This window comes from Physella acuta, unplaced genomic scaffold (assembly GCF_028476545.2).
Source record: "Physella acuta isolate Inbredline_101_S28 unplaced genomic scaffold, ASM2847654v3 ptg000041l, whole genome shotgun sequence".
Lineage (NCBI taxonomy): Eukaryota > Metazoa > Mollusca > Gastropoda > Physidae > Physella > Physella acuta.
Window position 1 is genome coordinate 39,507 of NW_026731561.1, and position 17,487 is coordinate 56,993.

The 17,487-nt window shown below is 32.6% G+C and overlaps 1 protein-coding gene across 1 annotated transcript; it reads left to right on the forward strand.

The window, feature by feature from the left end:
* The first annotated feature begins 2,826 nt into the window (after nt 1-2,826).
* On the forward strand, nt 2,827-17,249 carry LOC131944005 (uncharacterized). Its single transcript, XM_059304445.1, has 19 exons — nt 2,827-2,886; nt 3,809-3,947; nt 4,606-4,836; nt 5,081-5,165; nt 6,111-6,179; nt 6,323-6,373; nt 6,672-6,743; nt 8,347-8,489; nt 10,447-10,539; nt 10,648-10,743; nt 11,140-11,221; nt 11,472-11,651; nt 12,139-12,234; nt 12,909-13,047; nt 13,613-13,784; nt 13,924-14,084; nt 14,861-15,016; nt 15,182-15,254; nt 15,598-17,249. Exons 3-19 carry the CDS (start codon nt 4,619-4,621, stop codon nt 15,932-15,934), a joined length of 2,223 nt encoding a protein of 740 aa, XP_059160428.1. The 5' UTR covers nt 2,827-2,886; nt 3,809-3,947; nt 4,606-4,618; the 3' UTR covers nt 15,935-17,249.
* The last annotated feature ends 238 nt before the right edge of the window (nt 17,250-17,487 follow it).

The window sequence follows — 17,487 nt, forward strand, 5'->3', positions numbered from 1 at the left end:
TATTTAGAAGAATGCTATACTTTGAGATTTTTTTTTCTTTAAAATAGTTAAAAAATTATTTAAAATTAGGCCTATTACTTTAAAATATTACCTCCCCTGTACATAGACCAAATAACGTAGTCTTGGTTTACTTTTTCATAAACAATTGTTTGATTAAGAAAAAAACAGACAAATCTAACGATCCTACAGGGTTTTTCAGACGGTAATTAAAATTTTTTGTTACTTTCCATGGTTGGTCTACGATTGCACAAAATATTAAGGGGAGGGGGGGGGGGGGGGCGTTTGTTAATTAATATATATATGTCTTACATAAGGAGAATTTCCCTCGCTGTTAATTTTTAGCCCTCTTCGAGGGCTTTGAGTCTGACCAACAGTTTTTCCTTATACCCTAGTCATCTATAGAGGTGCATGCTAAGAATTAGCCTGATGTACAGATGGTAAGCGCTTTAAAATTGTTGGTGAAATTACCCTCTGTTTTTCCTATAAAATACAAAGACTGTATAGGGAAATACGTCTGGTCAGTTTTGACCCATTTCCAGATTTTTCCCGGCTATGGCCAGTTTTTTCTGACACCCCTAGGTGTTCTTCAACCACCTGACAAAATATCAAGGGAGGTTGTTTGGCAAAAGTTTTTTTTCGTAATATAGCCCATATAAAGAGTATTTCACTTGCGGTCACTTTTTAGCCCTCGTTGAGGGCTTTTAGTCAAACTGACAGTTTTTCCATACAGCATGACCATTTATCTATGAGCATGCAAAACATAAGCCTGCTGTAGAGAGGGTAAGTACCCATAAAATACAAAGATTATATAGGAAAATACGACTGGTCAGTTTGGACCACTTTGCTGATTTTTCCCGGATATGTCGCGTTTTTTCTGACACCCGTAGGTGTCCTCCTACCACCTCACAAAATATCAAGGGGGGGGGGGTCGTTGGGCAAAAGTTTTTTTGTAATATAACCCATATAAGGCGCCGGTCAGTCGAGGTCAGTTTTGACCCCCTCTCCGTTCACTTTTTGGCCAACTGGCACCTGCCTTTGTGTTCTGTCGCCCCAAGACAGGATCCTGCCAAATTTGAATCGCCTGCAGCGTAGGGAAGTGCCCCATCGGGCACTTGACCACTTTGCTTTATATATATTATATAATAGTATTATTAGTATTAGGCCTATATAATATTAATATATATATAGGTCCTATATAGGGCCTATACTATATACTATATCTATCTATCTATATATATAATTCTCTTCTGGGATCAGTTAGAAAACAAGCTGCAAGCGCGCCTTTGCAGTCCCCTCTCTTCCTCTCTATCACAATCAATACCACCCCCACCCCACCCCCACATTGTCTGGTGAGCGGTGTTCACTCTGTTTACATTTTACAATCATAGAGACGGGTTTGGTGACGGCTATTAGGGGCAGATAATTTAGTTTGAAACGATTTTAAACTTAGAGGAGGTAACTAAGAGGAGGCTGCTTTCACTGGGGGGGGGGGGGGGGGGGGGTAGTGTTTTTAAGCAAATATTTTCAATGGCAGCATTGGTACTGTCGAATTCACAAATTATAAATTACTGAAAAGTAGAAAAAAAAAACAACTAAATAGCGGCGTATGATACGCAGCGGGTCGGCTCGTATATATAATTCTCTTCTGGGATCAGTTAGAAAACAAGCTGCAAGCGCCTCCTTGCAGTCCCCTCTCTTTCTCTCTATCACTATCACTACCACCCCCCACCCCACCCCAACATATTGTCTGGTGAGCGGTGTTCACTCTAAATTTTTACAAAGCTAAATGTTTACAAATCGAAGAGCTGTACAGCCGGGTTTCTATTAGGGGCAGATAATTTAGTTCGATTTTAAACTTACAGGAGGTAACTAAGAAATAACTAAGAGGAGGCTGCTTTCACGGGGGGGGGGGGGTGTAGGGTCGGGGTTAGGGGAAAGTGGGGGGGGGGGGGGGGTTAGTGTTTTAAAGCAAATATTTTCAGTGGCAGCATTGGTACTGTCGAATTTACAAATTATGAATTACTGAAAAGTAGAAAATAAAACAACTAGATCTAAATAGCGGCGTATGATACGCTGCGGGTCGGCTCGTATATTATATAGTAAAATATATAGATCTAGGTCTAGTAGGCCCTATAGATAATCACGTTCATCTAAATCAATGAAACTGCACTTACGTTATTGGTCATTTTAATTTTAATTTAGAAACCAGAAATAAACAGTACGCTACATTATTAGGCCTAACAATTATTATTAAATTAAAAAGCAAAAAACAATTTCACATTTTCAGTAAATTTGGTTGTTTACATTTTGTCACTGCAACAAACCTTGGGCTTGCAGTTGTTAGAGTTAGACTCTAGCTAGCTAGATCTAGGCTAGGTCTAGATCTAAATATAGATCTTACTGATACAAAAAGAAAAACATTAGAGTTCTAGATCTACATATGAAACATTTCCACTAACCACGCATATATTTTTATTAATATTATTTTATATTTCCCTGTGTTGTTGTTTTGGTAGTTTGGCCTACATTTATTTATCCCCACTAGATCTAGATCTGACTAGATAAAAAAGCTTTGAGATCTAAATCTAGATATAGATCTATACATATATAATAATTTGAGGACATATCAGAGATATCTCAATTAACTATTATATTTTATGCAATGGCTATTTTGAGGTTTTATTGTTCTATAACTTTCTTTGACTTTTAGCCAAAATTAAAATTGCTTAGACTAAGCATTAGGCCTATACAAACTGGCAAACAAATGTAGATTTTCGAGAAATAACCCGTTCTTAGGGAATTCCCTTTTAGACGTTTATCCTGTTACTTTTTATGCTCACTTCACTCCTCTAAGTCTAGATCTAGATCTAGATATCTAGACTAATAGTAAGTAACTCTAGTACTAGATCTTCTCAAAATTGGAAGTAACTCTCAAATTAGAATAAAAGTGTGGGTGTTAAGTTTAAAGTAGAGGCGTTCTAGATTTCTATTTCCAATTTCTATGTGATGTCAGTAAGCCTACTACTTTACTTCTTACCTAGACTAGTCTAGCTAGAGAGATCTAGATCTATAGATTTTTATTTTTATAGGTAGATTAGTTAGAGTTGGCCTACTTCCTGTTTTACTGTTTTATGATTAGTTAATTATTAATAGCTTAATTCACAACTCTGCATCCTTCTTCTGAGGGTCTTGGTAAAATGCGAGATGAAAAGTCAAAACATACAACATGCATAGGTAAAGATAAAGTAAATAGTGAAGCACAATTTCATTTCATTTGCGAGAGACATTTTTGGTTTTGTTCATGTTTTTTTTTAAAGTTCGAGAGTAAATGTTCTTAATACCATCACAAGTGTTATATTTTTTACAGCCTAACACTAACCCAAAGGCTGCATATTAAGCAGTTTCTAACAAGGAGTTGTTCAAAGTCAAGACAATAGAAATTCATAGAAAGAAGTTGCTCAATCAAAATTGGAATTTATAACAATACAACCTATACTATACTGTCCCAGTGTTTAAAGTCAGCATCAAAGTTCATTGTGAATCACCTGCAAATTAAAATTAGGTTACAGTATAATTTTTGCAGACAGTGTAACAATTAGATAGATGGGGTAAGATGCAAGACAAAAATGTCCTGTGAATGGACGTTATTGCACCCATCTTGTATTTTACTTAATTTTACCACCTCAGCATTCACATTTTGCATTTTCCCAAAACCCTTCTCCTAACCTAAAACAGGCAGAGTGCTTGGTGTGAAACCCACTCTATTAATTTAATGTCATTAAATCATTAACTTTCTTTTCACTAACAGGTAGCAGAAACAGCAACTTTGTCTAAAATCATAGAAAACAAAAAAATCATAAATGGCATCATTTTGTGCTCACCAAAGATTTTTATATAGCTTCAAACATATTGAATAAGCTTTTTAGTGGGTGACGCTTTCCATGTAGGTAAGTGTAAACTTTATTTTACAGTGTAGGCCTATATATCTTTAAAATACACTTTGTAGATAGATGTTTTCATTGTAGTTCTACCTGTTAGATTTCTTCAGATCAAAATACAATAAGAACTGTAACAAAAATACTGTTAAGCATTTGTAATAGTTTGCAGAACTTGACACATTGCCTTTTCTGTAACCAAAAGGCATTCATTCAAGTTCTTTAGCTTTACATAGAGGAAGCACTACATATTAGACTGCTCCATTGTGTAAAAAATAGTGTGGATGCTAGTAGCGAATATATTGTTAAAGCTGATAAGAAAATGTGCTTTTTTCATACATGGTAACAATCTTGGCACCTTGACCTCTTCACAAACATTGTTTATAATGTAACCCACCAAATTATTAATTCATTTGAGTTACAATCACTTAAACTTATTCTAAATGAATAATAATTTAAATTGACTTGCAAATTACATTTATACAAGCTCCATCATAATAGATAAGCCCAATGTAAACTCCTGATGCTTAGTATTTTAAAGTAATATTAAACTCCAATTAAGAAATATTTTTAATGTGATAGTTAATTTGGGTTTAATAGCATTTGTTGCAAATATTTCAAATGTGTTTTTTTAACTGACAATATTACTACAACAATAATTTGTTTCTAGATATCCAACAGTCATGGATTGTGGTATTGTTAGTGGCTTATGGGCAAACAATGAAGACCATTCTCCTTCAAAAGATAATGAATTTCAAATATTCAAATTGCTTCAACATCAGTTGATGGAAAATAATGCACTGTATTGTGATCAATCACAAGAAATCCAACCAAGATTGGCAACAGTGTTATTAAGTTTTATCAATGAAAGCATCTTTAACACTGAACACAATAAATCAGGGTAACTATAATGTTGTAACATATAATTATATTCATTTGCAAAGTATAGACTCATCTATTAGTTGAATATTATGTAAATGGAACCTTGACAGTTCTTTTTTGTATTAACTCACATTTTGCTAATTACATTTTTATTGTTTAGACCTAACACTGAGTAGCAGTTTTTTCTGCTTGTTATTTACCAGTTCAATACAATTTTTTACTATTGGCATTAATGCAAATATGATTAATTTCGATTGCCACAGAAACCAGAGAGAAATGCTTGAAACTTTTCTTAACCAACTTGTTGTCTATGGAAAAGTAGCAGAGGAAGATTTAAATAGAAAAAATGTAAGTCGTTTATAAATTGTTTAAAAGGCTTTCTTGTTTTAACTAGCTGTTTCATTTAAGTTGTTTAAAAAATAATGCAAAAGGGCTATAGAATTAAATGTTAGATTGACACTTGAAATAATACATAAAAGACTGTCTTCTGCTTTCAATTAGTGTTAGAGTTAAATATTGGGCTTTATTTTTTTAAAGAGCAGATGACGTTAATTCACTTGGACCTGTGTTTCTAGTTTATCAGTTCAAGTAGTGTGAAAGCATTAAATTTATTTATGAGAACAGAAGCGTAGGTAGAAGAGGGCAGGTGGGGTAGCCACTATGGCACCAACACTAGAGGGCACCAAGTGGGTTAGAAAAAAATAAAAAGCATTTTTAGTTGTATTTGTGAATTGTACACAGTAGAAGTTCAGAAAACAGACTGTAACTTGGCTTAACAGACTTGTTTAACTATTTTCTACATCAGATGTGTGACACTAAATTAATATAAACTGGGGTGGGAGTGCAAAATTGATAGTTTATCTGGGCACTGACATTGATTGCCATTGCTCTGTTTATGAAACTACAAACTGTTAACATTAGTGTTTTGAATTCAATACTGTAATGAGATAATAAAAAGCAAAATTAAAGAATTATTGAATCAATTTGTGATGCGCTTATAGAGTTATGTTCCGAGACAACATGTAATAGCAAGGATATACTTATTTATTTCTACATTTAAACTTTACAAAACATATAGGTGTACTTAATTTAGACCTCAGATGAAGTAGAGTTCATATGTTTCTTGACCTCTGCATATGAACGGATGGTATTGTCAGCACTATGCTCTGCTGCGTTAACTTTCCCCAACGTAAGTCAGGTACCTTCAGAGTTGGGTGGACTCTTATTTTATTTTTTCAGGCCTGATAAAATGTTATCATTGTTACTAATTAAATTTTTGTTTAAAATTTTAAGAAAATGGAGCTAAGTTTACCTAGCATGTGTCTGACTGGAAAAGACATAAACCACAATCAAGTGCTCCAAGTAAGATGTCCATATTTTAATTTTTTTATTCCCATGTTTTTTTTTTTTTTTTTTTTTTTTTTTTTTTTTTAAATTTCAAAAGTAATTCTTTTAATTCTGTCATTTATAAAACCAATGAAATTGTTTTTCTTCTTATCCAATAGACTGAATTCAGTTCATTGGAAGTAAAAGAGGCTTTAAGTCCAATTGAAAAGGTAAATTCCTGATATTTTTAATGATTTGACAGGCAATTTGAATGTTTTTTTTAAAGATCAAAAGTTGTGTTGCCTCACTGTTGTTTAAATTGTGACTAATATGTACGTTCTTACTATTTTCTTTCACTAATATTGAAGTTTAATAATTAAGGTTCATACATCAAATTATTTCCTCTTGTAAAACAATGTGTAGGTATAGTGATAGGAAAAAGCATAAAATTGTAACAGACCACTATAACAGCACAACCCAATTTTTATTTAACATTGTAGACTCACACATTAAGTCATTTTCAAACAGGATGAATCATGGGACCTTTTTCTGAGATGTCAAAGACAGTGCAGTAATTTGATCGATTCTCTTAAATTTCAGGTAATTTTATTTTTACATGCATATAGTGTTAAATAGATAAATCTATTATATATGTTGATACATATATAAAAGTTTTATATTCTCAACTATTTTTTAAAAATTAATTTTATTTTTTAGTAGCAAAATCACATTTTTGATTTGGTATATATAAAGTATCATTTTTACTTTCTTGTATATACAAAGTATAGAGAAAGTCTTGTAATCGTGCAAAAAAAAAAAATCGAGATTTTTACAAATCTTGACGTTTTAAACCTCCTTAAGTCGGCAAAACATATTTTTGCAATCTTGTCCGTATGTCTGTGTGTGTGTCTGTAAACATGATAACTTGAGTACCGTTACAGCTAGGTTGATGAAATTTCATATATAAGTATTTTATCAAAATCTTAGATCCGTATCAACTTTTGAGTGATTTCTGATAACCGGAAGTGGTACTTTTTTCACTTTGAATTTTTCAAAAGCCTATAACTTGAGTACTATTTCAGATAGATAAATGAAATTTCACACATAAGTAAAAGATCTAATCCTCTACCTTCTTTCAAATTTTGAGTAATTTCCGTTGACCGGAAGTAGTAATTTACGCTATTTCTGATTTCTCAAAAAACGCATGTAATTTTATAAAGTACTCATAATATTCCGCACTGTTATGCACATTTTGTTTTGGCGTTCGCTTGGTGCGCAATTCTTTTTTCTATGAGATTCTATTCTATTTTAAATAAACCGGGAGTGATCTCCCCTAAACTTTCTCGAATATTCTTATATAAAATAACAGGGGATGGGAACTCGGGCTATAGACATGATTTTTAATCCATTTTAAATACTTAAAGTTTTAAAAATAGAATAAAATCTCGTAGACAAATTAATTGCACACCAAGTGAACGCGAAATAAAAAAGCGCATAATAGTGCGCAATATTATTATTACTTTTAAAATTTACATTAGTTTTTTGAGAAATCGGAAGTAGCGTAAAGTACTACTTCCAGTCAACGGAAATGACTCAAAATTTAATAGAAGGTAGAGAATTAGATCTTTTACTTACGTATGAAATTTCATTTATCTATCTGAAATAGTACTCAAGTTATAGGCTTTTGAAAAATTCAAAGTAGGAAAAGTACCACTTCCGGTTATCGGAAATCGCTCAAAAGTTGATACGGATCTACGATTTTGATTAAATACTTATATATGAAATTTCATCAACCTAGCTGTAACGGTACTCAAGTTATCGTGTTTACACACGGACACACACACACACACAGACATACGGACAAGATTGCAAAATTATGTTTTTCCGTATCAGTGAGATGCAAAACGTCGAGATTTGCAAAAATCTCGATTTTTTTTTTTGCACGATTACAAGACTTTCTCTATACTTCGTATATACGAGAAAGTAAAAATTAAGTGTTTAAAATGGATTAAAAATCATAACTATATCCCATAGTTCCCATCCCCTGTTGTTTTATATAAGAATATTTGAGAAAGTTTAGGGGAGATCACTCCCGATTTAAAGATACTCTCAGACCTGCTGGTGTAGTGTAACCAAAAGTGTAACTTATCTGATCTAAGCACTTATATTTAAACTAAAAGTTTTTTTATGACATTTATTTCAGCTTAAGCAAGAAGAGATAGACTCTTTAAGACTATACAGTGCAGAAATGATGAAATGTTTGAGAAGGCATAGAGCTCTGGAGTATGCTAGTCTGGCTACACCTCAAGGGGAAGATACTCAAACAAACCAAGATTTGAACAGGATGTAAGTTTTATGGGAAGACCTGATTAATATTGTTGACATGGTCAGAGTTTGTACGCCGTCTGGAAGGTCTAGGAAACAACTAGAACTTAGAAGTCCTTTCTTTAGCCCATTTACTGCAATTTTGCCAACACAGAAGAAACTCAATCACTCAGTAACATGGTAGAGGGAGAGGCGGGGATTGTTTGCCTGCAGTTTTTATTGTTGTCGTTTGACTTTGACAGTGTTATGGGTATTTAACATTGTTATTTAATGAAAGAATGATTCCGCTGAGATTGCAGAGAGACAGTCAAAACAAAAAATTATGAGCGAGGCGTTTGAGTGGTAGTCAAAATATAATTCATCTACCTGTATTTTTAATTCAACTTCTGTTAAATTATCAGCTACCACCTCTACCACTGTTTTCCATTTAATTTTGGAACTTTAAATTAATTTTTAAATCTTAGTAAATGCCGACAATTTAGTATTAGACTAACCTGCCCCTCCTTGTAACTACAGTCTTTGATGTCTAAGCTTGTGTGAACTAGTTCATGCTATGACATACAGACCCACTAATATCTAGACTACCTCCCAGTAACACCTCCGCCATGTCTTGTGTTGGGGGGGGGGGGGATATTTTACCAGCAATTTTTTAATTGCAGACAAAAAGTTTCTCATTTTTAAGCTTAAAATTTTTAAAAAAATTTTAAAAATTTTTTTTCTCATTTTTAAGGCCTGCAGAATGTTTATTTTTGGCTCAAATGTTTTTTTTCAAGTAGCCTATTGTTTCCAAAATACAATTTACTAGTTCTAGGTTGAATAGGTCTAAGATATTCACAAGAGCAGACCTAAATTAGTAAATAACTTTATTATTATTATTCTTTAAAGGATATACTATTAGGCCTTATAGATAGGACTACTATAATAATTTAATTGAAAACTTTAAAAAAAACACCGTTAACAGATTACATTAGTTTAATTGTCGAAAACAAAATAATTTCATGTTAATCAATTATTTTAATAGTTTTAACTTGGAGGAGGTGGGCAGAATCAGAAAAGTTATTTGCTGAAATTAGCCTAGAGAAGTTAAAAATAAACATTAGCTGAATTGCCTAAAATGAATGTCATTAGACTGTAATTATAATGAGAGTGTAAATATTGCATTGTTTTATAAATTGTCACTTAAACATTATCATCTGTATCAAGTCTTTCTTTTTAAAAGTCTGGATATTTCATTTTTTAAAAGTTGTACGAACCCGGCATGAATTAAAAACATGTTTTTGCTAAATTCGGCTCCATAGTAGCTTTAAAAAATAAATAAATAAAAACAAAGATGTAAACATTAAGAATTATTGTATTTTAAGAACTAATTGTTATAACATTTTCAAATGCAGAGAACTTGAAAATAGTTTTTTTGCTATTTAAGGCTACATTTCCAGTTATATTAACCTGACATTTTAACCTTAGGTTTAACTTAAATAAGACAAACTTTATTGGCTATATCAATTAGATGTAATTGCATTAGCTTTTACTCAATATTTTCCAGTAAATATTTTAAACTTATACCTTACAACAGCCTGACCTTGTTACTCCATGTTTGTATACAGTTTCCCTGTGAAATTTAAAAAAAAAACAAATTGATTTTTAGGGATTTCTCAAGTTGTGTTTAGTTACTTTAAATAATTTTTTAAAAAAATGCACACAATTTTTAAAATATTTTTATGGTTTTCCCAGTTGATGGCATTGTTGATGTGCATGTTAAAGTCTTTTGATAATGTTGTAAATACTTGTCTCATGACAACTCCAGCATATAATTTCATATCAGTTACTCTAAATATTCATTACCTCAAGTAAAAATTATTAGTTCAATATTAGTCTAAATCATAGCATACTTTTTTTTAAAAAGTAAAATCATTACTTTAAAGTTTATTTGATTTGCAACATTTTTATGTGTAATTTTGTTTTACGTTTTACTGAACAGTTTTAGAGATACTTATGCATTATGTACAACGGAAAGCTCTAACACAGTAATCACTGCAAAGCTCCGTTTTTTGAACAACACTCTTAAAGAAGTGTAAGTGAATTTGTTTTTAAACTTATTGTTTCTTTTTTTTGCTTGCATACTATGGTTTGTGTTAATTGTTTTAATACTGTGATGTGCTATTTTTCTCTCCGTACCTAGGGGCTGGAGCTTTGAAAAACAACCTCCTTGTTGTTTAAAAATAAACAATGGAAAACAGAAAGAAAAAGCCACAAAAGAATTTGAGCTGCATGTCAGGTATGTGGATTTAAGCTTTAAACTAAACAGTTTTTGAGGTATGTGGTTAAGCTCTAAACTTAAGTTTTAAAAATTTGTATTACTTGTCTCACATCTTGAAACAATATACGTGTTACATGTAGTCCCCATTTTATTTCAATTTTTCCTTCCACTTAATTTCTGCCATTGAGAAATGGTATCAAGTAAATGCTGCTATCTGTACCATTTCAGACACCCTTTTCTTATTGCTTAATAATATAATATTAAATACATATCGTGATGTCATTAGGTTGGGTGTGGTAACTTTGGATTCAGCATCATCACCCATTGTGATCTACAACAGCATCACCCAGAGTGATCTAAACTGCCAACCGCTGGTATTGTCCCAAATTTTTTATACAATTTTTTTTTTTACAGAGTGTATGGAGTTTCAGACTTTCAACTTACAGAACCCCCAAAAGTTTCCTTGATTTCAGAAAAAAAATTTGAACAGCTTGAGGTACTATTTTGCTTTGATAAAATTGTTAACATCTAATTCTAACGTGAAGGATTAAAAAAAACGTTTCTGTTGTTTCTAAATGTGTAAAACAAAAAGTAGTGTCTAAGCTGGCTAGCTAGACACATCCATTTCATACAAATTGCTCTTTTCTGGATCAAATAAAAAAATCTTCATTGCATGCTTACATTTTTTTTCTTAAGAGAGCTGGAGACAGTTTTAAACTTGAAAATAATATTTATCTCTATTACAGAAAGAAGAATTACTTCCCCTGCTGGAGCATAACGTGGATGATGGAGGGCTGGTGAAATTAAAAGTGGCTATAAAGAACTATAAGCGTTGCAAGGAGAGAAGTAATTACACTGACTTCGAGCACTTTAACAGAATAATCATCACATTGAATCTGAAGACTTATGGAAATCTTGAAATCAAGGTGAGCATTTTTTTCATTAAAATTTTAACAATTTTTATTTTATGGTCAGCTAAAGTTTACAGGAAGGGAACCAACTTTGGCTGTATTACTGTTTAGTCGAAATGATTTGAACAATGTGACTTTTATAGCCTACTGTGTCTATCACATTTTACTTGTCTATAAGGTGCTGCATGCATTAGTTCTTGATTAGAAATTATTAGATATTGACATCTCTGCCTATCCACTATTAACTGTAATATTAAATTTGAGATATAGATTTATAAAATACCACTGAATAATATAACAACTATTTATAATTACCCTTATTGTAATTAAAGCTTCTCTTGACCAAATATTATCTTATTTGTAATAAGTTAGATTCTTTATGACTGTACACAACAAAACAACAGGCTGGGAAACATTTTATTTTAACAAAGTTTTTCCCCTGACAATATCTTCAAGTATGATTCATTCCTAAATTTATATGATACATTTTTTACTTGTCTAGTGCCTTTCCCTTCCCTTCACTGTTATAACTGGAAGTAACCAAAGATGGCCGTACACAGGAGCTGTTGACTGGTATTGTTGGATCCAGAAAGACCTGGTAAGAAAACATATACATTAATACCCCAACATACACGTACCCTGATATAGATTTTTTTAGATTTTAACTGATTAAATTTTATCTCAAGGCACCTCTGTTCTCTATTTCAATAATATGCATTGTAAATTGTAACAAAATCTTCAAGTCCAAAAGATCACAAATGGGCTTCTCTGATTTAGTCTGTAAACTGTCAATTCTGATTGTATCTCATCTTTTGCCATTGTCATTTTTATTGTTTTCTGTTCATTTATTCCTCTGCCATTGGCTTGAATTTAAATGCCAGTAGTTTTTAGATTTAATCTTCATTGTGCTTGTACAGAATTGTAAGTTAAAGATATTCTAGTCCTAGTCTTTAAGAGATAGACATTTTTTTAAAGTTTTGTCTAGCCAATTAATTAATTAAATTGTTTTAAAAATTCCACTCACAGTACAGTAAACCTTTCAAGTGCCCCAATGAGATGAGCATTAGCCAATTAATTAATTAAATTGTTTTAAAAATTCCACTCACAGTACAGTAAACCATTCAAGTGCCGCAATGAGATAAGCATTAGCCAATTAATTAATTAAATTGTTTTAAAAATTCCACTCACAGTACAGTAAACCTTTCAAGTGCCCCAATGAGATGAGCATTAGCCAATTAATTAATTAAATTGTTTTAAAAATTCCACCCACAGTACAGTAAACCTTTCAAGTGCCCCAATGAGATGAGCATTAACCAGGTGCTGTCCATGCTACAAGCAAAACTGAAACACATTGACCCAGAGCTCTGTTTCAATGAAAGAAATATTGTGGCACTTCAAACAATGTTGACTTGTACGTAACAGATTACCTTTGTTAATTTGATTACACATTTTTTCCCTTATAACTCCAGAAATGGTTGGCTGACCATCATCTTTTCTTCTCATAAATGTTATCCTATTGTGGAGAATTCTGTGCACAACTTAAGGTCATCCATAAAATGACATACTACTCCTAGGGGGAAGTGGGGTTGGACTTGTGTGTCAAGGGGGAGAGGGGTTCAGAAAGTATAATCTAACACTCTTGCATTTCAAAATGAAAGAAATAAAATTTTATTTACTATTTCACATTTATAAAAAAAAAAACATTTTTGTGAATAGCATTAAAAAATATTCAAATATACTCAATATTGATCAAGCTCAGTAAAAATTTTAGAAAGTGATTAGGTTAAAAAAAAATGAAAATTACAGTTTTAAAAGCGCAGTAGGAATTTTAGGTGTGTATGGGGGTGGGGGGCTATTGATGATGGATGTAAAAGTTGTTAACGTTCAACATCATTTACAGATTACCACCTTAAAAAAGGAAAACATTATTTTGGGTATCCTAGATGTTTTAACCAAGAATTACTTTTTTTTTCTAGCACTAAAAAAGAGTGAGAACAAGAGTGAGAAGATTGATATGTACACATTGCTGCAGCAAAAAATGCCCATGCAAGCAAGGTCAACAAGTGGCCAGCACAAATTCTCTTTCTATACATGGCTAGTGGCAGCATTCAATACCCTTTCATTGTACAAATGTTATGTGAAAGAAGGGTAATTAAAAAATATATATAAATAACAATTTTTCAATTACTTACTTTATTTTTATAATGAAAAGAGAGCATTATATTTAAATTAATTTTAAGAGTATTTAAATATCTCAGCCATTTTTAAATAAAATTTATCTTCTCAGAGTTCTATGGAGTTTCCTGAGCTTTAGTGAAAGTAAAAGTTTACTGGAAGGAAAACCTACTGGCACTACTATTGCTAGAATCTCAAACAACTCAATTGAAAAAGAAGATTCCAAAACACCTTATGCATTGATTACAGTTCACACTCAACAGCAAAATTCAGGCAAGTCTTTAAATGGTTAACCCTTATACACATTTTTCAATTTTCCATTTACCTTCCCCTATGCCCAAAGATGCAAGTTTATTAGCAATGAGAAATATTTAATCTTTCTTTAGTTGTTTTTTTTTTTAAATTATAGAAATTGACTACTTGTGGCCTGATCATTCTGATAGAGACAGATTAATGTGGATGTAATCAAATTGTGGTTTGATTTTAACCTTCAAGATTTGTGTTCATGTTAAAATTATCTCTAAACTGATTATAAATGTATTTTTGAGGGGAAAAGTAGGTCTAGCTGTGATGATTAAATATTATCTTTCTTCTTCTTCGTTCTTAATTTTAGTGTTGGAAGGGATCCCCCTCCAACACAATTAAAAGAGCCACTAACATTTTTTCATTTCAAATATTTTATTTTTTTATTAAGATTATTAGTATTTGCACAAGGAGCTGGAGAGCCGCATCTTGATATCAAAAGAGCCGCATGCGGCTCGCGAGCCACAGGTTGCCGACCCCTGGCATACACCATATGTAAAAAAAAAAGTAAAGAATCATCTTTGACCTAGAAATCCATTGGGCTGATGAAGTAGAGTTCATACGTTTCTTGACCTAGGCATATGTATGCCTGTCCGTTTGATACACATTAATATAAAAATGGACAGTGGCCTACATAAAATTAATTTATCTAGTTATTTTATTGGTACATTTTAACATATTCTAGGAAACTGATTCAAAATTTGAGTTCATTGTTTTTTATGGGCATTTACTTAACTATTTTCTAGTTATTACTAACTCGGAGAAAGTTTCTGAAGTGAAAGATCTTTACACTCATCTGTTGCGTCTGAAGGATAAAGAAGAGACACCATTAATTCAACACATGCTGACTAGCAAATCAGATAATTACATTCCACTTTCTGACCTGAAGACTTTTTCAACAGGTTAACCATTTTATTTTAACCATAAAAAAATTAGCTAGCTGATGTTCTCAACCTCATAAAATAAACATGTAATCAAATGTTAACCATGTTGTATTTAGAAGTAAATAATTTTTCAATAAAAAAAATACATTGTGGTTCAATCCTTCTATTATTATGTATATTCAGATAAAAGTGATATCACATCAAATGATTACTTAACCAAAAGAGTTAAAATGCCTGGAGCTATCATTTGTTTTAAGTGAGTTTTTTTTTTTTTTTTTTCATTTTATTTTATTTTGAAATGTAGTTTTTTTTTTAAAAAGTTAATTTTAATAAAGTGTGTGGATATCTACACTTTAATTGTAATATCAATATATACTCATACTTTATAATCAATCGAAACTTATCCTGTTTGATAAATGTGTGAATTTCAATCACATCACTGATCATTAGCTTCCAGCTATTTGAATAAAATTAGCAGGTCTTTGCAGTAAGATATAAACTTAAAACTTTAAAAAACCCAAAATAAGTTGTTAAAGATGTTTGTTTTTTACTTCACTCAAAAATTACTTAACTAAGGCTACTTATATTTTTCTTGCTAGTGATGATGAGCAAAGTAATACGACTGATGCAACTGATCTAAATAGAGAACAAGCAACAGCTGAGAAAGTTAGACTCCCAGAGCAGGCAACAGCTGTAGGCGTTAGCCTTCCAGACCAAGCAACACCTGACGTAGGTAGACTGCCAGAAGATCTTCTAGATCTGGATCCAATGAGAATGGATTTGGATGCTGATTTTCCTAGTTACATGGGTGCAATTAGTGAAGAAGGCATTGCTCAAAATAGGGATCCAATGTGGCCACCTTTAAATCAAGACTCAAATCTTTATCAGCCTGAAAATTTTACCTACTTTAATGACTATATAATGAAAGATGCTTAGATTGAGAGGAAACTCAGGCAAGCCTGTTTAATGTAAAAACCTACATTTTAAATCTCTAATTTTAATTTGTTTGGATTGTAAATTTGTATTTTTTGACTGGCTCGTAGATAATTTATACTTTGATCTAATTTATCTCATCATCATATCATTCCTGTGGACCCCTTGTGAAGCATAGGGACACACCCACACTTCTCCATCAAAGGGACACAACCACACCTCTCCACCAAAGGGACACAACCACACCTCTCCACCAAAGGGACACAACCTCACCTCTCCATCAAAGGGACACACCCACACCTCTCCATCTTACTCTGACATTCCAGCTGCTTTTGTTTTACTGGCAACTTATCTTTCCCTGGGGATTCCAATCTAGTACCTGTCGTGGGTTGTATCAAGGTGCGTCCAATCATCCCCATTTGCTCTTTTGTATTTCTTTGCCAATTGAGTTTTGCCCAGTTTCCTGGTCATGCAGTTTCCTCAGCTTCTTCTGTCATTTTGAGGAGGAAGTGTTTCTTGTCAATTCTTCCACTCTTCTTTACATTGCCATTAGCCTCCCAATACAAAGTTCTGAGGAATACCTTTTACTATTTGATCTGATTGACTGATATTTAGACATATAGGCCTGTATTCGCTGTATGTTTGTATTTGCTGCTGATAGTGAGAGAAACACAAATCTTGCTTTCTTGTTTTACTGAGTCAGAACAAAACAAATTGTTTCAAATAACAGTTGTACTTCTGTTGTTGAATGATTATGACAAATATATTATGTATAAATCCATGCTGTTGCCATATCCTATTACCAACCTATGCTGCGTTAGTTTTCATTAGCTGAACACTATAGTCTGTGACGCTTCCATGACATTTGTTCCCTTGATGATAAGTTACACTTTCAAGCCTGAAGGTCCATGGGGCAGTAGAGCTCACCTGTTTCTGTGATCTAGACATGAAAGTGTGGTCAGCTCTATGCCACGTAGCCTTTACTTTCCCTATTGTAAGGCAGGGACACATCAGAGTTGGGTGGACTCCAGTCAGGGACCCAAACTCGCAACTTATGGAGAGCAGTGATAGGTGCTAATAACTGACCACGCCATTCCCTTTATGCTAATTTTCATGACATTTGTTATATTGTAGATTTGTGTTACACCTAAAAGGACCTGAATATTTAGCTTACACTGACATAGTTAAGAGGACTCATTAGTAGAGGTTAAAGTGTGTTCAGTGAAGTGAAAACAGCAGGATTTAAGAGCCTCGTCTGTGTTAATTGTAAATATAGATGAATATTCAAGATTTCTTAAATAAAATAGTGTATACCACACGTTGTGTTGAAGTTTGATTTTACCCGTCATTAGAGAAGTTTCTAGAAATTACAGTTAAATGAGTGAAAGAAACTCTCCACATCTAGCCTAAAGCTTCCACCAACCTCCCCCCCCCTCTCACATTTCATCACTCCCCCCCACCTAACTCTTCTTAACATTATGAATGTTTGTGAGAAATAGCTGTGATTCTTAATGTTATATGAAGGATGTGGGCCTATACTATAGGCCAAAAACTAG